The sequence below is a fragment of the Caenorhabditis elegans genome, chromosome X, assembly GCF_000002985.6.
Source record: "Caenorhabditis elegans chromosome X".
Taxonomy (NCBI): Eukaryota; Metazoa; Nematoda; class Chromadorea; order Rhabditida; family Rhabditidae; genus Caenorhabditis; species Caenorhabditis elegans.
The window spans coordinates 16030088-16055106 of record NC_003284.9 but is presented as its reverse complement, the minus strand read 5'-3'; the positions used below and the strand labels follow the sequence as shown (position 1 = coordinate 16055106).

Genomic DNA, 25019 nt, shown 5'->3' with positions numbered 1-25019 from the left:
GAGCATAGGAGGTCAGACTCTTTTTATTTTAAAGGTGGAGTAGCGCCAGTAGAGATTTTGTCTAAATACACTTATTGTGATCCGAAATGACCAAATATCATAATAAAACACTTCAAAAAATTTCCGGCATTTCATAATTTCCAGTCAAAGTTTTGGCAAATTTTCAAAATTTTGAAAAATAAGAGCTTTTGAAGAAATCCAAAGCAATGTCACGTGTTCTGACCCCTACAATGTTTTAATGCAAATAATTAAAACAAAATGACAGTATAAAGAATGTAGAAAAACAATTTTTTTTGGTCGACTTCCAAAATTATGAGTGGCAAAAACTGAGTAATTGTCACCTTTTGAAAGTAAATTTAAAAAATTTCCAAAATTTTTTGAAAAGTTTCATTATGATATTTGGTCATTTTGGGACCAAAGAAGTGGTTTTTAACAATTTCCCCACTGGCGCTACTCCACCTTTAAATCAAAATTTTTATTAGAATTAATCAATACAACTTGATAAATATTCAATTTGTGGGGGGACTCACAACTGTAAGATAAAGAAGGAATGAAATACAAACGGTGAGAATTAGAGAAAAATTATAAAAACAAAGAGGCAAGAGAGAGAATAATCATAAAGACGGAAAAGTGGCACACGGAGGAGGACATTGTCACAATACGGAGATCTTTGTTATTTGAATTATCAACATTGTACTCGTCTTTGTTTGGAACTGATTTTGTCGGGATAAGGACTGGTCGCGAACGTGGTATTATCCTTTGCAGACGGACTTCAATGTACGGGGAACGGTCTTGTGGAGTGACGTGCACAGTTTGAGTGACAGGATAGTAGTCACTGTGGTCGAAGGTGAGCTGCAAGTTTTGATGTTTAGTTTTGCACCAAGTTTTCTAGTGGTTTTTAGAATTTTGTATAGAAACAGAGAGATATGATTTCAAAACCAAATATGTATAAAAATCGGGCTTTTTAAAGATTTTCGCTCTTCGAGCGCTATGCACTGCGGATCTGGGAGCCAGGTACACGGCCTGGTGGTGCTCCCACTGGGCTATAATTCAAGCCACGTCCTTGCCGCCTAGGGGGTGAGGTCGGGTTTGAACTCGTCACCTCCAGATTGCTAGCGGCCATCACTACCGACTGAGCTATCCCGCCCCCAGATGACATAAAATTAACAAATATTTAGTGGCTGGCAAGAATTCTGTCCAGAAATCATTGCCGCAGGGTACCCTGTGACCTAGAGCTTGGTAGCTTTTTGTCATGGACCCTAGATCACACTCTATTTAGACATATTTGTGGCTACCAATTTTATCAGGCCTAGCGTGGAAACAACCTCTGGATGACCAGAGAATTAAATTGAAATGTTTTGTTTTTTTATATAAAAACTTCCCAAATCATTAATAGTATTTCAACTTACATCGTATTTTCCCATGTTTGCAAGTCTCCAAAACTCGCCTTCTCCATAGCTCACAACAATTTTTGCTCTCTCATCTATGCTCACTGTAGCATTTACGATTCCTTCTCCAGTGTCTGCATCAATTACTAGACCATGGATAGCTCTGGAAAATCGGGTGAAATTTGCAAAACTGTGTAATAGAGAATTTTTTTTTTTAATTCAAAAATAAGCTTACCCATGGATGAGATCGATGAACTTCAGTAGAGCATACTTGTTTTCTTCCCATAAGTATCGAAGTTTCTTAGTTTGTGGGAACTTCTCACAGTTCATTTCAACTGTGACTTCGAAGCAATTTGTGTTTAGATAGTTCCAGTCTTGCATTCCACCAGACACTATGTACCTGAACAAGAAAAGTTGGAAAGAAGGGAAAATGCGGATGCCTCTAAGGGGCATTTTAAAAATTAAAAAAATCAAAAAGGGCCAATTTTTAAAATGTGTACTGTAATAAGAATACAACTTTTAATATACATAACTACATTGTTTCAGCTCATAAACCTCTTTCACGTCCGATCAATAGTGACATGAATCTTTCCGACAAATATCATGAAAATTGGAGATGGCGAAATTGAACATGTACCTACTATGCTGGTCGGTAGTTGGTACACACAATTTCTACGTCACAAACAGGGCTGGGACTTTCTTGGTTTTTTTGTTTTTTGTTTTCTGGTTTTTTTGGTATTTTGACGAAAAATCAAAAAAAAAATCTTTGACGTGTCAAGACTATTCTTTATTAAAATGCATTTTAAAAACATGTATTTTAATACAGTTTTGACGTCATACATGTATTTTATTACATTTTGCCACATTACTTGAATAACCCCATTAAAAACAAACTGAAGCATCAAACATTTTTTGTTTTTTTTTTTGGTTTTTGGAAAATGTCAATTTTGTTTTTTGGTCCAAAATTATTTTTTGGTCCCAGCCCTGGTCCCAGCCCTGGTCACAACATCTTGACAGTTTTTTCCCCACAGCTGGGTACAAAGGATTTTGTTTCTGCATCAGATTTTATCAGCTCCGAAACTGTTTTACAGGCCAACCTGCTAGAGGCCACTCTCTCGCAGAAGAGATAGGTGGTAGTTTTGTTGTCTCTTCATCTCCACAGTCTTTCTTCATCTCTCTACAGGCTCACAGAAAACTCTTTCTGTGGGAAAAAACTGCCAAGATGTTGTGACGTAGAAATTGTATGTACCAACTTTGCTGATGTAACAACTACCTCCCAGTATAGTTGGTACATTTTTAATTTCGTCATCTCCAATCTTTATTGCGTTGGTCGGAAGGATTCATGTCACTATTAATTAGACGTGAAGGAGGTTTACGGGTTTTAATGTAACTGTAGTTCTATTAAAAGTTGTATTCTTATTCAGAACACATTTTAAAAATTTGCTCCCTCTGAGATTTTTAAAATGTCCACTTTGAGTAATGCCCCCTAATTTTATGCCCCCTGGGAGTATGAGCCTGTTCAATTTAATTTTTTTCACAGAAACGTCCAAGACAAAAGAGTACGGCATATGGTTTTGGCATTTAAAGAAAGTCGGTGCTTATACATAGATGAACAGGTTTTCAAAATCAAAACCAAATCGTGTCATATCATCACTAACAATAACTTTTCTTACCAATCTGCTCCATTGATAATTCCATTTTGTGGATCAACAGAGATATTCAAATCATCATCCAAACACCTTGGTCCCTTCTTCCACATCCTCTCATGACCTCTTGCATATGTGTATGCTAACCGCACAAAAAGTGCATTATCGGGCGAAGGAGCGTAATGTGACTGCCTTGTGCGTGTTGGAAAGTCGTCAAATGGGTAGTTCACTGGAATTTGATTGGAAATTGAATAGAAAAAATGTTTAAAAGAAGGTTTACCTAATGTCGTGCCGCCATGAAGATTAGCAGAGAGTGCGAATGGAATTTGTCGGGTCCAGTTCATAATTGCAATTGTCTCTGGTTGAATTTCACTTGTCGGGAAATAATTGGGAAATCGACTTGGGAAATTTCGGTTCAAATCTTTTCCATTTGCATTTTGACGTCCTGTCACGCCAGCTTGATCTCCTTCCGATGCGTGCTCATAGCCATCTGGGTTCATGGACGGCATCAAGTGGATTCTGGTACTATCAACAAGTTGTCGGATCCAAAGATTGGAATTGTAGTTTTCTAGAAGGGTGTGTGCCAGGGAAACAAGGAAAACTCTACCCGTAACCTGTAAAAGTTTGAGAGTGAGTTTTAAACATTCATGTTAAGTTGTTCAAAACGCCCCTTATTATCAAGATTTGTTGCTTACCTCATTTCCATGCATATTAGCCACATATTTAAACTCTGGAATCAACTTTCTGTGCTCTATTGGATACCTAGACACCACCAGTACCCAAAGTTCTCTTCCTTGAACTGACTGTCCAGCAGAATAAATGTGTGTCAGATTCGGGAACTTTCTATGAAGATTCTATAAAAACGACTGTACGCTTCAACTGGTAATCCAAGATACTCACATGAATGTGATCCGTCAATGTCGAGTAGTTCATGTGTGAGAAGTTAAGAGGGTCGCGAAACGGACCGATGGTATCCCGCAGTTGGTCCATGGTCGAGACTTCTCCTTCTTTTGTGAAGTGCCGGATTAGCATCTGTCAATTGTCACTTTTTGGAAAGAGTGATAAATGTGTTTGAAGTAAATTGTGAGTTTTGTATTTAGTTTACCGTAAAAAAAAGAAAATAGCGTTTAAATTCAAAAAAAACAGGTCATTTTCGTTTCAAATATATCAGTTTTTAAAAGTTTTCATCTAGAGTCAGACTAGTTTTTTTTTAAATGAACTATAAAATTAGGCTATTTCCATTTTGTTGGACTAATTAAATTCTCGATTTTCAAGAGTTCGATAGTTTGTAATACTATTTGCACTCTCTCTAGCAACCTGAGGAAAAAATAAAAAAGTGTGAATGTTACTCAAAAGAAATTTTAAAAAAACTCACGTTATTATATTAGATAAAACGTTTTCATTTTCCTAGAACTTAAAAACTACAAGTTAAATGGTTGTTAGTAAAATTGTTGTAATAGAACGTTTTTTTTACCATGAATATTTACAACTCGAGATTTTTCGAGGCTATTTTACAGGGTGGCCTTTGATTTTACAGGGTGGTCGATGATTTTACAAGGTGGCAAATGATATTACAGGGTGGTCCATGATATTACAGGGTGGTCTTTGACTGTACAGGGTGTCCCTTATATTACAGGGTGGTCCATGATTTTGCAGGGTGATCCAAAATTTAAAAATTGCGTTAAAAAAAATTTACGCAACATTTGGAAAGTTGAAACTTTTAAAGAATTTGGGATACTTTGATTTTTTGTACCAAACACTTCAATTTATGATAGCCTGCGTTTCCGCGGGAATACAAACAATATATAACTATTTGAAAATTGTTTTGAAATGATTATTGTTTTAAAAACACTGGGTTTTCAATGGCAAACAATGCTTTGTTTAATAATTTCAAAGCTTTTTGATGGGTTATGGAATTATACAAGTAGTAAAAATGTATAGAAAAAATGACGTCACGACAGTATTAAAATACATAAAAACATGTATTTTGATACAGTTGTGACGTTATAAATGTATTTAAATACATTTTGCAACATTACCTGAATAACCAAATTATATTTCATAGGCAATGCCAAAATAATTTTCAGAGTTTCAGAATAATCATAATCTTACCTGTTCTTCTTCCTCGGCGAGTCGGGAGCATTGTGATAGTGCACTGAACAGGAAAACTAAGAGAATTGGCAACATCGCATGGGTTCACCTGTAACACAAAAATTTAACAAAGTTCACAAAAAAATAAATATTTTTGAATTGAATCTGTTTTTATTTCAAAAAAAAAAAAACAATAGAAAGTTCAAAGCAATATTATTGAATGATGAAGGAAATAAAAAAAAACTAAAAACTATTCGAAACATTTATTTTTCCCTTCCGATTTTCTTTTCCGATTCGAACAATTTCAGCGTAACACGCCACATACTTGTTGAGTGACGTGTCAACAAGGAGAAAAAGTCAGAAGTTAACAACATGCCCCGGCTATTTGTCATGTTGCCACTTTGTTGCAAAGTGGAGCTCGCGGAGTTGACTCGCATTGGTCTCTAGAGAGCTTGTAAGATGAGGGTATGGAAGAAGGCGTTATTCGAATAATTGGAGTGGTTTTGACGAAAAGTATTAGTTACGGATATGACACAATTACCAATTGGAGCACCACTTTGAGGCCTTTTGCTCTCATGGGTGAAGTTTCGGGTAGGGTGGCTTCGAACTTTGATGACATCGAGAGGTTTAATGTTTCGAATACTAGTTACTAATGTGAGGGTAACTTTCAATTAGTTTCTATTTGTTCGGCTGAAAATATTTAGTTAAAAAACTTGATATTCGGAAATTTGCAACTATGCACCTGTTAATCAAATGACTAGTTTCCCAAAAATCTGATTATCCCTATACCCATTTTTTCGTCTTCAACGAAATAATTTTGGTTAGGATCTAGTTCAGTATTTCACATTAAAGTGTACCTTAAAGGTGGACTACGGCAAGTGGAGAAATACCTAAACCTTTTATATGATGCTATAATTACCCAATATCATAATAAAATTGTTCGAACATTATTTGGAAATCTTTTTTATTTCGAGTCAAAAAGTAGTGAAAACTGAGTTTGCACCATTTATTGAGGAATTCTAACAAGCCCTGTCGCATGTTTGAACTCCTAAAAATTTAAAATATAAATATTATAGACACATTTGGAACATTACACTTTTTGATCGACGACATCCAAAAATTTGGTTATGAGTGGAAAAAAGAAAAAATTCACTCTTCGACTGTATAGAAATACATTTCCAAAACCAGCCAATTATAGGCGCAGTTCAAATAAAGAAAATCCAAATAGTGTGCTAACTAGTACTCGTTTAGTGGGCTCTGTACTCTAGGACTGTAATTACAGTACTTCATTATTGCACCCCATACTTCTCAACTGAATAATTATATGAATATCTAGTTCATTTTAGAGATATTAAAAATATTCACCTGTTAAATGTGGAGGAAAACAATAAAGTTTTTCGTTAATAGAAAACTTCTGGATAACTCAGAAAACAACCCAATTAGGGTGCAAGATATGAAAATTGCTTTTGAAGATTGGAAAAAAAAACTTTGTTTAAAGGTGGAGTTGCGCCAGTAGCGATTTTGTCTAAATACGCTAATTATGATTCGAAACTACCAAATATCATGATTAAACATTTCAAAAAATTATAGATTTTTCATAATTTCTGGTCGAAGTTTTGGGAAATTGCCAAAATTTTGAAAAACAAGAGCTTTTGAGGAAATCCAAAACAATGTCGCATGTTCCGACCCCTACAATGGTCAAAACCAAATAATTGAAACAAAATTACAGTATAAAAAATGTAGGAAAAAAATTTTTTTTTTGGTCGACTTTCAAAATTATGAGTTGCAAAAACTGAGTAATTGTCACTTTTTGGCAATAAATAAAAATATTTTCAATTTTTTTTGAAACATTTTATTGTTATATTTGGTCATTTTGGAACGAAAAGAGTGGTTTTTAACAATTTCCACACTGGCGCCACTCCAACTTTAAGGATTTGAAACCACTTTGCGATCTTTAAAAAGTTTGTGTTTTAGTCAAAATTCAAAAAAAGCCGAAAAAGTCATCAGATAAGTTACTCTAAAACGGGTTATTAATTTCCAGTTTTTTTGAATATCTGGAACTTTGTTTTTTTCAGCTGTCCCTAACCAAAAAGGCATAAAATGTAAATACAAAGATGGTATGTAATTTTAAAAATATTGGAATACTTATGTTGGAATTAGTTACTGTAACTGTTTTTTGAAAAATCGGCAATGAACGTTTATTTTCCGTAATTCAAATGCTCACAAAAAATCAGCTCTAAGCTCCGGATACAAAACCAGAAATAAGCTTTGCATATCCTTCGAAACAATGACATGCAATTCAAACATATTTTGAAAAGAGATGAGGAGAGTTGAAACATGAGAACCCGTCGTCAGAGCGATGATGGTGCCATCATAAAAGTACGTATTGAGTGACATTACCTTCACCCCTTCTTTCACCCCCCCCCCCCCCCATTTCATCGTGCCGACGATGGGTTCAAAGGGACGGGGCGGAGGTCGCTTAAAATTGCACATCTGCGCAAAATGAGCAGCAAGAAAATGTGTGCAATTGCACATTTCGTTTTAGTTTTAATTTACGGGCACGAGAAAGGTGAGAGGAGTGCGAGGGGAGCGCAATGAAATTGATGAGAAGACAAAAAAAAAACTTGGTAAAATATAATTGAGAATAATATTTCCAAAAACGAAAACAAATTGAACTTTAAAACCCAAGAAATACTATGCTCTACTAGGTGGTCCATGAGAGAACTATACAGGGTGGTCCATAATTTTAGACCACCCTGTAGAAGTTTATGTCGTTTTTAAAACCCAAGAAATACTATGCTATTCAAGGTGGTCCATAAGAGAGCTATACAGGGTGGTCCATGATTTTGGACCACCCTGTAGAAATTTAAGTCGTTTTTTTTTGCGATTTTTTAAAACTTCATACACTATCTAGACTTTTTATAATTTACGGTATCTTTGAGCTTTTTCCAGATTTTTTTTGGACTTTCGTTTTGAACTTTTACAAATTTAAAATTATTTTTCTCTACTTGAAAAGGAGACTATTACTTTTTTTTTTTTGTGTTTTCGTAGTGCTTAAACACAATTTCATCTTTACATGGAGAATACTTTTTCTTAAAATTTTAAACAAAAAATTTGAGTTTTTGTCCTACATTTATTTCAAAAAAGAAAACCAACAAAAAAAAAGAAAATGATGGGTGAAGAGGAACAAATCGGCGAAAAATTTAGCTGTTCCATACTTGGAGCCCCCATAAAATGATGGATGACTGGTGTCGAAAATTCATCTTCGCCAACTAAAAATCTTGAGACGGCTCAATGAACTTCCGACAACTTTTTTTTTGCTTTTCGTTTTTAGAAAAAGAAAAAAAAACGTGCACAAATTTGAGAAAATAGGAAACGCAGATTCAATGAAGAGGAAAATCATGGGGACCCTGCTGAAAAGACGACAAAAATGGATAATGAAATTAGAAATTGGGACGGCGGGAGCGAGACAGTGGCAAGAAAAGTGAGTAGGAGGGAGAAGGTTACGTGCAGATTTCTAGAATATTTATTGCTCTACCTGTGAAATTTAGGACATTTCACTAAGAAAACAATTTTTGTGATCGAACAATTAAGCGCCCGACATATTCCGGCTTCTATTCGTGAAACTGTTTCAGTCATTTTCGGCTGAAAAATAGGCTTTTACTTGGAAAATTAAAAATTATGATAATCTTATTATTTATTAAATCAATTTTAGTATTTATCAATCAATTGAAATTTTTTCGAACGTTGTCAAATAAAAAACAGTTCACGTTTCCCAAAACTACATTGTTAAAGTGGTGATTGAGAAGGCTTTGTTCGGAGACACAGTGGGCGCAAGCTGAGCAAACGATTTGAAAAATTTAAGGTCAACGGTGTGTTCTGGTCGAAGGTCAAAGGAAAACACAAGTTTTTTTAAAAACTAAGATGTCACAATTTAGAACAAGATTCAAAAAGAAATTTAAAAACAATATTTAAAATATTAGGTAAAGGGAGTATGTGAAGGGAGTAAAAAAACCAAGGTCAGGTAAAATTTAAAGTTCAGTGAAGTGTCCACTAATTTGTTATTACTACTGGATCAGATTTCCTGTTTTTTAAATAAGTTATTGAAAATTGAAAAATCGTAATTATTAGTTCAAATCTGTATTTAAAGGTAAATATTTGTACTTTTCTACAGACTTTAGAAAATTTGAAAGCACTGTTACTGCCAACAATACATATTAAAATACAAATCATCTATACGTATTTATTGAAAATACAAAATTCCTTTCAAAAAAATTTTTTTTGTGATTTAAAAAAAAATTAAAGGATTAAAGGACGATCCGTTCTTCAAGTGCTATGCACTGCGGATCTGGGATTCAGGTACACTGCCTGGTGGTGATCCCTCTGGGCTGTAATTTAATAGAGGCTGGGTGAACCTAGGGGGTGAGGCCGGACTTGAACTCGTGACCTCCAGACTGCTAGCGGCCACCACTACCGACTGAGCTATCTGCCCCCCCCCCCCCCAAAAACTCGGTTTTTTACGGTAAATAATAAATTGCAAAAAAATCTAAAAGTTAAAAAATTAATATTTAGTCTTTTTCGCAACATAGTTAAAACCATATGTCATAAGAAAACATCCCTTGTTTTGTAAAAAAACAAATCTAAATCATATAGCCAGACTTTTAAAAACAAAAACGGCTTTTCAAAAAAGTTTGAAAGCCCACAATGTTTGAATTCAAATAATGAAACTATTTGAAGTGTATGAAATTCATAGAAAAAGTTTCCAATTATACGTTGCAGAAGCTGAGTACTGCTGTTTTTTAACCGTAAAATTAGGATAATGTCAAACATTTTTGCATTGTTTTTAACTGATTTTTGGTAATTTTAGATTCTTTTCAAAAACCTTAAAGGTGGAGTAGCGCCAATATGAGCTTTTGAGGAAATCTAAAGCAATGTCACATGTTGCGACTCCTTACAACTTTTTGACAGTAAATAAATCGTTAAAAATTTTTTTAAAAGTTTTATTATGATATTTGGTCATTTTGGCACAATGAATGCAGTTTTTAACACTTTCCCCACTGGCGCTGCTCCACCTTCAAACAATTATCCCACTACCTAGCTGTGCTGTGTATCGAAAAAAAAACAAATTTTTAATTCAAATATTAGTTAAATTTGCAACCATAAAAACTAACATTTGAACAAAATTCTAGCGGCAATGTGAAAATTTATGAGCTCTTCCACTTTATTCCCCAAGTCAATGAAGCGATCCGCTTGATGAACGAATAAGAAAAGAGTAAAATAAAATGAATGAGATCTAGATTGGAAGGAGGATGAGGCAAAATGTTGCAAATTGGTTAATTGTTCAGCTCGACGGTTCCGGGTGCTCACTGACTCTTGGAGTGAGGGTAATAAAGGAGAAACTGAAGGAGATAGTTGTGGTGTTGGTGTGAGCCGTGGCGGGAGGGGGGAGGGGGGTCTGTTGAGCAAGTGGTGGGCTCACCGGCTGTTGATGGAATTTGACTCAGCGCCTGCCTGCGCAGAGGGCAGATGTGGATCAACTTGGCCTACGCAATACATAGCCATTTTTACAACAACAAGAAATTATAAGAAGAAGAGGTTGCGCGAAGAAAATCGGGAGGTCAATTCACATCCAGTATATTGACACCGGTAGAAATGTGTCAAGTTGGTGTAAGATCACATAGAGAGGTTAACCAGATGCTCTTGGCCCTCCCAATTTTCCAACTTTCTCCGTCTTTTTTTTTCACATTTGTTGTTTTTTGTCGCGGAGAAAATCAAAAGGTTAGGCGGGTTTAATGCTATCAATCAGTTGAAACATTTCAAAGCTCAAGAGATTTCAACGACTTTTGAAATTGGTTGGGAAGGTCCAAATCGACAGTTGAACTATTTTTTTGTGACCCGTTTCTAAAAAAGAGTTGTTTTAGTAAATTCTATTTTATAAGTTTTCCAAAACACAAAATTTTAGACAAATTTTTTCCGTTTGCGGTTTTAATCACAGTAAAATACCAATTTTTATGAAACGTCTAAATTTTTAGAGGTACAACTTTAAAGTACCAAAAAAGGCCTTTCAAGTTTTGATTATATTATCATTTTTCAGAGAAATGAATGTAAAACGGATTGGAACATAATTTTGCTGTACACTACAAAAGTACCAAAAAAAATTCCAAAATTCAAATTTTGGAATCCTTGTGATTACAAGCCCGGATTCTATGATATAAATTAGCTCAATTTTAATTGTTTTAATCACTTTTCAAATATTCGAAAAATGCAAAATCTTATATTGAGTGAATTGAAATTGAAATTGATTTCTTTACAAAACAACTGATTAGAATACAACATACAATGAAAAAACTAATAAACAGAAAATGAGCACATTCTGGAAGCCGAAATTCAATTGATTTTTTAACTTTAGCAAACTTACTTACTTAAAAAGTTGTGAAATAATTATTTATCGATAAGTGATTTTAATCAAATAAAAACTAAAAAATCAACTAAAAGTTATGTTTACACTTCTCATTATAGGTGGAAAAGTTGGGCAACGAAAAATAGGGCAAACTTTACTGCGAAGTAGAGTTTCCAAGCTATGAATAGCCAATTGGTTTGAAAAGTAAAGCAAATTTTTAGCACATTCCGATTTCCAGGTCGGAAAGGTACGGAGGGCAAAAAGGGTTGCATAGTGTTTTTAGGAGAAGAATTCTAAGGTTCGATATATCGTTTTTATCATTAGTCTTCCAGTTTCAAATAAACTTTCACTGTTTAAAGTAAAAATTTTCAAAGAAACATGGTCTGGTCTGTAGAGTTTAAACAAAAAAAATTGGAGAGTTAGTACAATAAACTGACTAAAAAATAAAAAATCCTAAAGAAAACGCAATAATAAAAATTTTTTCAGATTATTTCTCAAAATTTCCTTCACACCCCTTTTCGATTTCCAAATCCCTCTTCCCTTCGTGTATCCGACTTCATTTGAATTTCACTCACCTTTTCCACAAAGTCAAAGCACATGATATCTTTTGCACATTTTATATATCATCTCCCCATATTTCAACACTCCTTTTCCGGTTTCCGCCGTCACTGCTGAGAACCCCGAGGACATGAAATTTGAATTAGCTGCTATCATTGCACATACTACTTTCTAACGCATTTTATGGCCAACCAATTGTGAATTGTGAAATAGAGTTAATTTATGCGACACTGTTGACAATATTATTCGGCATTTTTTCAAAAAAGTCTAAATCAAAACTGATCAATACATTTGCCCTCCAACAAAACACTTCCTAAGAAAGGCGACTCCCTGTGCTGCGATGTCCGAGTGGTTAAGGAGTTGGACTTGAAATCCAATGGGCATTGCCCGCGTAGGTTCGAACCCTGCTCGCAGCGAATTTTTTTCATTTAATTTTTAGTTTCTAATTTTTTAAGTTTCAAATTATTTTTGTCTTTTTTGTGCCTCTCTATGCGAATCGAAATAGCGTAATATTTTTGCCATAACTTTATACTCAAAACAGCTCCGAAAAGAAAAGTGTCAGAATATTTCACAATGTAAAAATATTCCAGAAAATTTCAGGGTCGATTACAATTCTGAGAAAAACACCAAAAGCTTCTTTTGCCAAGTTGTCGGAGCAGCAACGATCGGTAGAAAATGACGCTTAATATTTCCCAATTTTGAACGGTACTCCGCGTTCACTCCGCTTTTTATATGCTGATTTTGGTATCATTTTAATTGATATGTGTACGAAAATAATGAGAGATGAGACGTTTAAAAAATAGACAAATTGATTAACAAAAAAAAAAGCAACCGACAATTCACAGGTTTAAAACTGAATATGGTTTCTCCCCTTCATTACTTTTCCCTTGATATATTAATATTTATTAAAATTTCAAAGCTCTATTTTTTCCTTTTTTCTCCGCGATTTTAAGTATCAATGCACACTCACTTGCTCCTATGCCCACGTTTTGTTTGTTGTTCTCCTCTCTGTTATCTCTATAGTGTTGATGACCATTTGTAGCAGGCTACTTTGTAGACTTATTATCAAGTAGTTGATATTATGTGACTTTGCCCTTTTTGCTTGCCCACTTTGGATTTTTAGCTGCTGCTTTATTTTTTCGTTTCAATCAAACAACACGTTTTTAGAATCTAGTTGTTTACATATTGTTTTAGCCCAGTATCTTATCTTGCTGATATCTTCAATTGTTGCACTTTTAATTACTTCTCCAAACGACTTCAAATAGAAGGAAAAGATGAAACGTTCTCTTAGAATGAAACCTTGCAAGGCGAAAAATTGCATTCATTTTGTCTCTCCGCTCTTCTTTTTTTTGTCCGTCACAAAACGAATGGAACCCGGCGTCCCCCAATTTTTGGGCTTTTCGGTGCTCCAAGATGTATGTATGTCAGGCTTCCGTTTTTTTCCATAAATTTCCATGTGAATGCTTTAATCGGGAAATATGAAAAGGTTTGCGTTGAGATGTAGATTTTTTTCTGGTGTAAAAATATAGAAAAATTGTTAATTGTTCTTAGTGGAAAGCTTCGACAAACTTTTGAAATTAAATTAATTATTAATCCTTGTTCAATAAACTCGGCATTTGGCTCGAGATTCATGTCCAAGTTTGGCCCAAAAAACATTAACTTTGATCCGAAGTTTGATAAACTTGGGCAAAAGATGACCAAGACTTTGGCAATACTGGGATTCGGGCCATCAAAGTTTAACCCAAGTTTCTCCCAACTCTTGCTAAACTTTGGCCCAAACTTTTTGTGTTTCGTTTCAATCTTCTGTAGAAGTTTGGCAAGAGCTGGGTGAAATTTGGGTTAAATTTTGATGTCACCTAAATCCAAGTTTTGCCAAAAAGTCTTGCCCAACTTTTGCCCAAGTTTAGTTTTTTATATAAGTTATAGCCGAATTCCTAAAAAAAACTATTAGAAAAGTGTTTAAAAAAAGAAAAAAAGTTGCAATTGATAGATTTCCAAATTTTCGGGGATCCAAGTTGCTTTCAAAAAGTATTCAATTTAAAAAAAAAATACTCCAAAGACAAAATGTTGCTAAAATTTTTTATTTGGAATAAAAACAATGATGGGGAAACATTCGAATAACATTATATTTCCGCTAATTATGAATTTGAGAAGCAAATTGCAAATATTTATGCTTAGGCGATTTTTTTAAAATTTGTTTCATCAGAAATTGAAAAAAAAAGTTTTAATAATGAAACTCCATTAGTTTTCTGAAATAATATTAAAACGTTTGGTTCAACTTGTAATTTCCATAAGTTGTGTCTTAAAAAATGTCAAACAGAAAAATTAACACTTTCACTACACAATCCAATTACTGGCTGCCATCCAAATCCAATGACCTCTTCTCATTAACTCACACCATTTGGCTACACATCGTTGTTTTCTTCCTCCATTTCTCGGCCTCTTTGTGGATACCACGCGGGGTTTTTGTGTGGTAGGAGAGAACTTAACTTGCCTCCATTTCCTCCCCCCCCCCCCCCCACTCTTTGGACACAACACAACTACTCGGTTTCTTCTGTTTTCGCTGCCTGTGTTTTCTGCGTTCCGCCTGGTCTTTCTGTTTGTGCCCCCTACATCACCACACACACACACACACACACACACTCCTCTCTTCCCATATGACCCCTGCCATTCACCCGCCGTCACTCGTTTTCTAAACACTTTGATCTTACGCCCCAAACATTTGGAACACTTTTACACTCTGAAAATCAACAAATTATTTTTTTTGTTTTGTTACTTTTTAAAAATGTTTTTTAAGTTTTAAATTTTCCAAAGAAAAATAAAGATATAGTATAGATATTTTTGAAAACTACTCACATAGTGCTAAAAATGACCGAATAAAAAAAATAAAACTTTTCAAAAAAAATTTTGAAATTTTTTTATTTACTGTCAAAAAGTGACAATTACTCAGTTTTGCCACTCATAATTTTAAAAGTCGACCAAAAAAAATGTTTTCTTATATTTTTTTTACTTTAATTTTGTTTTAATTGATCGTATTAAAACATTGTAAGGGTTGGAACATATGACATTGCTCATATTTTTTAAAGTTTTGGCAATTTGAAATTATGAAAAATTTTAAATTTTTAAATTTTTTTGAGTGTTCTATTATGATATTCGGTTGTTTTTGACAAGTGTATGTAGATCAAATCCCCACAGGCGCTATTCTTTAACTAAAATTTAGTTCCAAAATATTAAAAAAAAATTATTTAAATTTAAACATGTGAGAAAATGCAAAAAGTTGTTATAAAATTGCCAGATGCCAAAAAAAAAACGAATTTTTTTGTGAGACTTCATTTATTTTTTGAAAATTTTTCAAAACAATTTTCAATTAACATACAACAAATTTTTTTGGTTAACAGATCACTCTTCTATTATTTACGCTAAATTAAAAAAAAATTGCATTGAACCAACATGGTGCATTCCCTTTTACATTCTCTTTCTTTCATACAAGCTTACATTATATTCATCAATTTGAGTAACAAAACCCGTCGAAAAAATGCTGAAATGTCAAACAATGATTCGACCACAGATCTCCGTGAGTTTCTCCCCAAAAATATTAAATGCTGACCAAAATGACCATATAAAATTTGGACTACGGCGTAGTGTAGTCTGAATGATCATTGATAACATTCCCCCACCCGGGTCTTCCCCCACAAAACGTCTTTCACTTATCACTATAGTAACTTTTCGCAGCGTTTTGTGAGGGATTACCTGTTCCCTCAAAATTTTGAGCATTCAAAATTCATTTTGCAGCAACTAATGAAGCACAGTGTCAACGCAATGGCCGGAGGTCACGGTGCAGCCCGTTATAATTCAACAGGTGAGACTAAACCTTTTTTTCGATTGTAAATACATTGATGACGTTTCAGACCTACCAAAACTCCCGGCTCCACAACCAATTAAAACGCTGAAACACTTCCTGGACTTTGCACAAGCGTTGCAGTCAAAAAAGGAATTTCAAGAGACAAAACAGGTAAAAATAAAAAAAAACATTTGGAGCAAAACAAATGTCAATTTCAGATTGTAAATGATTTTGTGGTTAAGGATTTGCCGAAATTGCAAGAACTGCTGCAGAAACGAGCCGACGCACTTCCGAATTGGGTAAGATTTTTAACACTTTTTTCTAAAAAAAATAATTAGAAAAATAAATTCAAAACAACTTCCCCATTTATGATTAGGAGTAGTTAATTTTCAGTTTGGACCAAAAAAATAGAAATGTATCAATTAACTTTATAGGTTTAGCTTTACTGCAAACCAATGACACCTTTAAGTGTACCCTAAACCTAATTTTAAAAAGTTTGATACTAGAAAACTTTACAATATTTTGAAAATATTTAACGGCATAAGTAATACCTATCAGGTATTAGGCATAATGTTGGGCGTTTATATTAAATAATTTTTTCTTTGCAAAACAAACAATTTCTTGGAAATTGGTCCACAAAATAATCCGCCAGCCTATAAATTGAAAACATCAAAATGAAATCAAAATGTTGCTGAAAAAGTGACAGGGCCAGCGCCATAAAAATAGATTTCCAAATTTAACACATGGTTTTATAATATATCTAAAAACTAACTATCTTAAAATTGAGCAAGTTGGCGTTTTTTTACCGATTCAAACAAAAGATTTTCAGCTCACACCATGGTGGCTCAACATCGCCTACCTAGCTGCTCGTACCCCACTTCCAGTCGTCACATCTCCAGGAGTCATGTTCCCTAAATTTGACTATAACACCGAGGAGGGACAACTGGAATATGCAGCAAAAATCAGCCAAGCCGCTGTCCACTTTTACCTTCGAGCAAAAAAGTAGGCTTCTGGTTCAATTCGATGTTTTTTAGTTTTCAAAAAACATTTTTTCAGTAATCAGTTGAAGCCTGATATGGCAGGAAAGTCGCCGCTTGATATGAGCCAGTACCAGTTCTTGTTTGGAACAACTAGGGTACCTAAGGTTGGCGTAGATGAGATTAGATATGGATGTGACTATAAGGAGAAATTGCAACACATTTTAGTGATTAGAAATGGACATGTGAGTTTTTAAAAAATGTTATTTAAAAATTGTATCACTGATTCTTTATAAAGACTAATGAGGTTATTCAATTAATGTTGCAAAATGTATTTAAATACATTTATTACGTCACAACTGTATTAAAATACAAGTTTTCAAAAAATGTATTTTAATATAGTTTGCACCTAATTTTTCTACACTTTTTAATTTTTCGACACTTCTTGAATAACCCCATAAGACTTCAGTTGTTCCATCTAATTGAAGTTGAAAAAAATATTGCAAACAGATTTCAACAAAACCGTTAAAATCTCCCTACATTTTCAGCTCTTCCGCGTCCAAGTCCTAGACTCCAACGAGCAGCCACTCTCAATTTTTGCTATTACTCAGCAACTGGCAAAAGTCGTTTCAGAGAGTCAAACTCCAAACCCACATCCAGTGGGAATTGTCTCCTCCGATAGTCGCGACAAATGGGCAAATGTATACTCATCGCTGAAAAGTGAGCTTTCGAGAAAAAAAGTTTCAAGCCAAATGTAGAAGTTTTGCTTAGCTCCATTGTGAAGATTTTCTTTGAAGCTAGCTATGCTGATAATAATACTATTTTCAGAGGATAACAACAACGCGAAATCCCTGGAAGCCGTCGAAAAATCGTTGTTCGTAGTCTGTCTTGACAAAGCTAGTGAACCACCAGTTGGCTACACGGAGAAAGATGAGCAAAGTAGGCAGGCACTGCATGGTGGCGGCTCCAAAGTGAACTCGAGCAACAGATGGTTTGACAAGACTATTCAGGTGTGTTATTTAGTTTATCCACGGCGTGTCAGGCTGTCCCATTACGGTTTGATCTACAAAAAATGCGGGAATTTTTTGCCCATAAAAATTATACGTCAACACGTTCTTAACCAGACGAAATCAGTTGAGAACTCTGCGTCTCTTCTCCCGCATTTTTTGTAGATCTTTGTAGATCAAGCCGACATGAGACACTCTTACACCACGTGTTTATCGTTCATGCACTCATTTTTTTGCATTTGATCAGTAGAGCACATTTGCATTGCAATAGCAAAAAATATACCTGGAAATTTCAGTTTGTCATCGGAACAAATGGCTACACCGGAATGACGTATGAGCACACTCCAGCCGAAGGACCACCAGTCGGTGCACTCATGGATTTTATTTGTGATCAATTGTGAGTTTTTGAAATTTATAACTGATTACAAAAAAATTTGTTGAAAAACTTGAATTTGAACAGAAATTTAAAATGTTGTCTTTTTCGTTTTATCGTTGGGTCAAAAACCGGAACTGTGGCACTTTAGGTGGAGTAGCGCCAGTGGGGAACTTGTGAAAAACTACTCCTACACATGGTGCCAAAATGACCGAATATCATAATAAATCCTTTCAAAAGTTTTTTAAAATTTTTTTATTTACTGTCAAACAGTGACAGTTACTCAGTTTTTCCACATATAATTTTGGAAGTCGACCAAAAAAAAAATTTTTCCTACATTTTTTTATACTGTAGTTCTGTTTAAATAATTTGTCTTAAAACATTGCATGTGTCGTTTTTCAAAATATTGGCAGTTTGCCAAAACTTCGGCCGGAAATTATGAAAAATCGAAAAATGTTTGGAGTGTTTTATTATGATATTCTGTCGTGTTGGATCATAATAAGTGTATTCAGACCAAATTCCCACTGGCGCTACTCCACCTTTAACCATAGCAATATAAATATTTCTGATCCTACGCTTCATCAAACAAGTTTATTTAAAATGTTGCAAAAAGTATTCTGGTAGCTTGGATATCTTCAGTTAGTAACATTTAAGATAATATATCTATTATATTTCCTTCAATTTTTCAGTGATGCTAACACATTCATTACTGAAGGCACACCTTCCAACTCCCCAGTGCAACGTCTCGATATTTCCACTGACGAGGAAATCAACAAAAGAATCGCCAAGAGCTCCAAGAACATGGACAGCATCGCCGAGGACCTTGATATCGTCGCGTTCACGTTCAAGCCCTACGGAAAGAATTTCCCGAAATCCTCAAAGATCTCGCCCGACTCGTTCATCCAAATGGCTTACCAATTAGCTTTCTACCGGATCCACTCATCGCGTAAGTCAATTATCCCCCATCTTACAATTTGATGACGAATTAAATTTCCAGTTCCACCAACCTACGAGACGGCCACTTTGCGTAAATTCACCGAGGGTCGAACCGAGAACATCCGATCTCCGAATACAGCTGCAGCATCATTTGTCAAGAAGGTGTGTGTTTGTGTGTGACCTAGATCGATCACCCAATTTAACTCACTCAATTTTCAGATGGTATCTAAGCCTCCTACGCCGGTTAGTGAAATCTACGATGCACTTGTTCACGCAACAAATTCGCATAAAAAGTACACCATGGATTGTATGGATGCAGCTGGAATGGACAGACATTTATTGGCATGGAAGTTGATCGCTACTGAAAATAATCTCCCAACCCCAGAAATCTTCGGTTCCAACATCTACCAACAACTCAACCATTTCCAAGTCTCCACAAGTCAAGTTCCCACACGGCATTTCATCCAAATGTGCTTCGGACCATCTGCCCTTGATTGCTATGGAATTTGCTACAACCCACAGGAAACTGAACTTCACTTTATGATCTCAACATTCAAGAGCTACGGCTCGACGAGTTCCAAGAAGTTTGCCAAGGAACTTCAAAAGGCGCTAATTGACATGAAATCGGTTATTAATAAGGCTACAAAAGAAATGTCCAAGTTGTAGGAGATCATATTTTGATACTACTTTTTTTTAAAGAATAACATTTCACACGCCATAACTAGTGCTCCTACGTGTTCAGATCCCAATGTTTTTTTTTCTGCTTTATTGTAATTGATTGAAAATGCTTGTAGATATTTTATGAAAACATTTTATATGAATAAATAATTTGTATAATAAATACGTTTCCGTCAGAGGTGTATCACAAATATCCACGATAAATCTACAAAACATCTAATATTGGGGTGATAGCCAAGAAATAGAGAAAAAATGTGATTGATTTCAGAATTGTTTTGCTAAAATCGATAGTTTAAAATATGCTATTCCTGCCATAAAAATTGTGTGCATTTATCTAGCAGACCGATCAAAAGATTTTTGGTACAAATAAGCATATTTTACAATGAACCAACTTCTATCAAGTAACTAATATTTATTTTTTCTGTAAAAACTAGTGACAAAACTTTTGTACAGTTTAAAAAATAATTCTCAAATAAAATCAACAAAATACAAAAAAAAAAAACGAATACCCCGTGTGACAAATAATTAGAGATTTCATGAAGTTGGTGGGTGACAATTCCAATGTCTCGGGAACAAAAGGTCCACAACGGCATTGGAGTACGGGGCACAGTGTCCACGTCTCGCGTACCATTCTTGGCCGTAGAAAGCAATGAACATTCCGGTTCCTGAAAGATGGTTGTATTTTAGTGGTTTTAACATGTTCTAAAGCAATGTTCTTTTAGATTGAACACTTGATTTTTTAGAAAATTCGAAAATGTGGGTGGTATTATGTAAATGGTTGGAAAACTCAGACAACTAGATATAACATTTTTCATAGGAACTTCTTGCGGGAGCTACTTTCTTAAAGATGGTGTAGTCGAATTTTTTCCATTTCTTTATTAGACTTAAAATTGTTTGAAAACACCGAATTTCATAATGAAACTTCTTGAAAACTTCTCAAAAAGTACTTATGACGGCTCAAAAAATTGCCTAAAATTAGTTAAAATTTGAAATGTGACCTACTTGCCAATGTCGTTGGAAGCAATTTTTTTAAAATCACCGTCAAATTTTGAGTATACAATTTGATTACCTTACGTTTTCAACTCGATTAAGATATATTAAAGTCGATGGACGACGAGATTGTTAATTTTTTAAACCAAGACAAGTCGGCCAAATTTAAAATTTTAACTAATTTTAGGCAATTTTTTGAGCTGTCATAACTTTTTTAAAAGAAGTTTTCGAGAAGTTTTATTATGAAATTCAGTGTTTTCAGACAATGTTAAATGTAATAAAGCAATAACAATTTCTACTACACCGTATTTAATTCTAATCTTAAGTTTGAAATGGTTGAAGTTAATAAAATAGTTAAAAAGAAAAAAAAATCCAACAAAAGTGTTCCCGTGTATGCAAACTGACCAATTTTTAAAAAAATTTTTAACAAATCAGACTGAAGTTTTCTGAGCTTAGCCTGATTTTAAATATTTAATTCAGAGACATTTATAAAAAGTGTTCCATATTCAATATGCTAACTTTTCTTCAAATAATCTCTCTCTCTCTTACTATTTCGTCGTTCTTTCACTTACCAATTAACAAGTTAAACCATAAAGCAGTGTTCCACGCGGAACGGTTTGTAATAAGACGGGAAACTGCAAAGAAGGTTCCGCCGAAAATGAAGTACAGTACGAACATAACAGGGTAGAAACATCTGAATGCGACTCCAAACCAGTATTCATGGAATACGGCCGAAAGGAAAAACACTGCCATTTGAGCGGCACGTTGACCTTTTCGTCCTGGATTATAAGCTGCCAGGTCCCGGAAGACGTAAGCGTACAGCCAGTCGTGAACAACCAGGTTCCAGTTTCGATAGTATTCTGCCATGTTGGAAGAGTGCCACCAGTTCTGAAAATTTTTTGAATTCAAACTTGGGCTCAAACTTGGAAATCAGAAAAATAAATGAAAAATATCTTACCAAATAAAATTGCCTATCAGCAAACTGCATCATTTCAGAGAAACAATTCAACCAGCAGTGCAAAAGTCCATAGAAAAGTGACGTCATGCAAATGATCCCAGGGATAATTCCAGTGAACAGAGAAAGAGCAATTGTGGAAAAGCTCAGGCTAGTGTAATCCTGAACATGAAGCCATGGAAACACCCATTGGGTGAATGTAAGGTTCACAAATTCAATGACGGCCAGGCACTCCAAAAAGTAAAGCCCGGCGGCTTTCATATCACGTTTTTCAGTTCTGGAAACAAATTTGTAAATTTTGGAATCAAAATGCTATGGCACGTGGGTGCTGAAACGCCTGCGACGCCCGCCTGCGCAAAACCCAAAAAATGTCGGGCGCTTCGAAAGAACGTCAGAATGCTGAATTAAAGGGAGGTGGTCGGGGTGTGCCAGGCAGACATCAGGGCCTGAACCTACGCCTGTCTAACTTTAAAGTCCTAAGGGGAATACCTCGGATAGCTGTCCCTATAAATGAATGATGGGCAAAATTGATAATAGAGGAATTGCTCCATTGTCGGCCAGGCGTCGATCTGAAATCATTAAAAAAGATTTTAGGAAAATATTGAACGGAAAAATCAAATTTTTAGTTGGATTAATTTCGATTCAAATTTTTGTTTACAGGATATTTCAAAATTTTCAAACATTTGACTGTAGATCGTTTTTAAGGATGGTATGAATACTATAAATTTGGAAGAAATCATAACAAGAATATGACTAGTTCAGATCCAAACTTAGTATATTGGAGGTATTTTTCACGTTTCCAAGTTCAATTTCCGAAACCGACTTCAGTATGTTTCTATTTTCAAACTAAAAAAAATTAGTGGAATTCTTACCGTCCCTCCAATTTTCCTCTTCATTGCTCGGTCCCAGTTCTCCCTGATGAATGAGTGAACTTTCATAGCGATTCTCGTCTGCAATGAAACAACTCAACACTTGCAATTAGTAATAAACTTACCGTTTCACATGTAATAATAAAAGAGCAGGCACATTTGAGATCTGACTCATAAAGAAACTTCAAAGGAAAGTAGAAAAAGGCGGCAAGGTATGTGACGTATGCGGTGACAAACGGGAGCTGCAAATAGAGAAGAGTAAGCATTCATTGGGCTTTTTTTGTTTTTTTTTCGTTTGAAAATTGCATATTAATGCTGTTTAAGCACTGTGCCTAAATAAAAATAAAAATTTTAATTTTTTTTGAAAAATTTTTCAATAAACAAGCTTGCGTGTTGACAGCGTTCAAATTTTAAAAAAATTGTTCAATTTAGCACATTTAATTTTTTTCTCGAAATTATCGAAATTTTCTCACACGTTCAAGACGTTTTATGAACCATTTGAATTTTCCATGAATTCAATAAATTATGTTCCAAAAGTTTCTAAAATATTTGACTTTTTTTGGAGTTTTACAGCTGGAACTCTAGCAGAAATGGTTTTGAATGAAAATATTCTTTAAACTTCTGCCAAGTTTTATTCCGGAAGAATTGCAATATTTTCTTCAAATTTTTTCCATAAAAAGAAAAAAATGGCAGATATTAACTACAAATCAAACATACATTTGACGCCAAATCAGTATTCTTCGATGGAATTGTTGACCAGTGCTCGTAGGCATAGTAAACTCCAATTGTGCTCAAAAACATTCCCGTCCAGACAGCCATTGTTGGGATGAAGTTTTGAAAATTCCACCAAATGAGCCATGTATGATGGAAAGGCATTTTGTGAACCAGAATGTCATCAATCATGGCTCTCAGGAAAAAAAGTAGGAATGCTGCGGTGAAGCAGTTGTAGATGATTTTCATGTGCCCATTTCGAAATTCAGATCTGAAAATACAAACATTGTTTAGTGTCGATAACTTTTGTTCGTAATTTTATATTCAAATAAATGTTGCAATTTTTGCAAGGAACCTAGTTTTCATTGAGTGAAAGGAAATCGAAAAGTTTAATTTCTATCAAATTTATACTTTTATATTGTTTTAAATATTTTCATATACATATGTAACCTAGCCAGAAAGAATTTTCAAAATGTTGGCATTTTGCCAGAACTTTGACGCTAATAAAAAACTTTTTTTGGATTATTCAGTTGTGAAATTCAATCATTTTTTACTAAATCCTTATTAGTAAGCTGACATTAAAACACAATAAACACAAAATAACATCAATGCATAAAACACAAACAATTTAAATTTCGAAGCATATAAGAGGAATTTCAAAATAGTTTAATTTTCAATTAAATTCAATTTTCCAATAGTTAAAGTTCATGAACACAACTTACGTCAGCAGTGACTCTCGAACCACAAAAGTTTTTTCTTTGAACTCTCTCTTCTTATGCTTCACCGAAACTTGCTCATGGTGCTCTTTCAGAATCACATTATTATTATTTTCCTCTCCTTTTGCTGCAAGGTCTATGGAACCCATTGTTGAAATGTTTAATCTGAAATTATCTAGATATCGTATAGGAAAAGGAAACGTCTACGATAGACAAAAGAACGAAATGAAATGAAATGCCGATGCCAATGAAAACACGGTTCTCGTTATCAAACAGGTTCCTATGCAACCGGGGGGAGAATATGGGCAGATAGGATCATGCCAATAGGTGAATTTTCTTGGCTTTAAATTTTTTTTTTCGGATTTTTTTTCAAATTAGGGTTTACATATGTTTTGGAAATAATTACTGTATTTTTTTATCATTGTTGTGATATGTGGTAGGGCAGAGTTGTAATGACTGTGTAAATACAAAAATTTTGGGAACTACTAAAAACTAAAAGCTGATTATACTAAACAATTTTTTGTGAGTATGACTGAAACCCCTGTTAAAAAATTTAGATGGTTAGCTCAAAAATAATGTGTGCCGCCCCATACAAATGAAATTTTTTTTTCCCACAGAAACAAATTTAAATTTTCTCACAAAAAACCTTTTGCTCAATGTAAATTCCCGGTTTTGGAAATTTTATATCAATTGCCTGAGCAAATAAACTTTTTGGAAATAACATTAGACATTGAAAATTTGCTACATTAAACTAAAAACTTCGGTTCATATGAAAATTTTACCACAAGTAGCAAGTTTGATAGGTATTTAAAATAGTATCAGTAATCCACTTTTCAGTATCCTGAGCATTTTCGAAACGTCATAAATTGGTTACAAACTTTTT

The 25019-nt window shown here is 34.4% G+C and overlaps 3 protein-coding genes and 3 non-coding genes across 6 annotated transcripts; 2 read left to right on the top strand and 4 right to left on the bottom strand.

Annotated features, from left to right (window-relative positions):
* Positions 1-460: 460 nt before the first annotated feature.
* On the bottom strand, positions 461-5234 carry cpd-2 (Peptidase M14 domain-containing protein). The gene is made up of 8 exons (NM_078224.8): positions 5147-5234; positions 3935-4066; positions 3730-3888; positions 3315-3648; positions 3062-3263; positions 1624-1788; positions 1410-1551; positions 461-852 (listed from the first exon to the last, which is right to left on the bottom strand). The coding sequence occupies exons 1-8, from the start codon at positions 5219-5221 to the stop codon at positions 583-585; spliced, it is 1479 nt and encodes a 492-aa protein (NP_510625.2). The 5' UTR covers positions 5222-5234; the 3' UTR covers positions 461-582.
* Positions 1119-1268, bottom strand: T27A8.6. Its single transcript, NR_072825.1, has one exon. It is a non-coding gene; the product is annotated as an Unclassified non-coding RNA T27A8.6 (non-coding RNA).
* A 7180-nt stretch (positions 5235-12414) lies between the features above and the next one.
* On the bottom strand, positions 12415-12508 carry B0395.10. Its single transcript, NR_072824.1, has one exon. It is a non-coding gene; the product is annotated as an Unclassified non-coding RNA B0395.10 (non-coding RNA).
* Positions 12418-12499, top strand: B0395.t1. Its single transcript has one exon. It is a non-coding gene; the product is annotated as a tRNA-Ser (tRNA).
* Positions 12509-15875: 3367 nt separating the features above from the next.
* On the top strand, positions 15876-20071 carry B0395.3 (Choline/carnitine acyltransferase domain-containing protein). The gene is made up of 11 exons (NM_078223.8): positions 15876-15942; positions 15992-16095; positions 16143-16223; positions 16754-16926; positions 16981-17146; positions 17450-17621; positions 17730-17911; positions 18205-18305; positions 18971-19227; positions 19279-19379; positions 19437-20071. Exons 1-11 carry the CDS (start codon positions 15882-15884, stop codon positions 19881-19883), a joined length of 1845 nt encoding a protein of 614 aa, NP_510624.1. The 5' UTR covers positions 15876-15881; the 3' UTR covers positions 19884-20071.
* mboa-1 (O-acyltransferase) lies at positions 20029-24301 on the bottom strand. The gene is made up of 8 exons (NM_078222.8): positions 24143-24301; positions 23427-23691; positions 22835-22951; positions 22713-22790; positions 22330-22409; positions 21844-22117; positions 21458-21773; positions 20029-20560 (listed from the first exon to the last, which is right to left on the bottom strand). Exons 1-8 carry the CDS (start codon positions 24283-24285, stop codon positions 20430-20432), a joined length of 1404 nt encoding a protein of 467 aa, NP_510623.1. The 5' UTR covers positions 24286-24301; the 3' UTR covers positions 20029-20429.
* Between the last annotated feature and the right edge of the window lie 718 nt (positions 24302-25019).

Excerpts from the sequence above, each read along its gene's own strand:
- cpd-2 (NM_078224.8), bottom strand. The coding sequence starts at position 5,221 with ATGTTGCCAATTCTCTTAGTTTTCCTGTTCAGTGCACTATCACAATGC. Across the intron at positions 3,264-3,314 it reads TCATGGCGGCACGACATTAG|TGAACTACCCATTTGACGAC; the intron begins GTAAACCTTCTT and ends ATCAAATTCCAG. Across the intron at positions 1,789-3,061 it reads ATTATCAATGGAGCAGATTG|GTACATAGTGTCTGGTGGAA; the intron begins GTAAGAAAAGTT and ends TTTCTTGTTCAG.
- B0395.3 (NM_078223.8), top strand. The coding sequence starts at position 15,882 with ATGAAGCACAGTGTCAACGCAATGGCCGGAGGTCACGGTGCAGCCCGT. Across the intron at positions 15,943-15,991 it reads AGCCCGTTATAATTCAACAG|ACCTACCAAAACTCCCGGCT; the intron begins GTGAGACTAAAC and ends ATGACGTTTCAG. Across the intron at positions 16,927-16,980 it reads TTTTACCTTCGAGCAAAAAA|TAATCAGTTGAAGCCTGATA; the intron begins GTAGGCTTCTGG and ends ACATTTTTTCAG.
- mboa-1 (NM_078222.8), bottom strand. The coding sequence starts at position 24,285 with ATGGGTTCCATAGACCTTGCAGCAAAAGGAGAGGAAAATAATAATAAT. Across the intron at positions 23,692-24,142 it reads GTTCGAGAGTCACTGCTGAC|ATCTGAATTTCGAAATGGGC; the intron begins GTAAGTTGTGTT and ends TTGTATTTTCAG. Across the intron at positions 22,952-23,426 it reads ATACTGATTTGGCGTCAAAT|CTCCCGTTTGTCACCGCATA; the intron begins GTATGTTTGATT and ends CTCTATTTGCAG.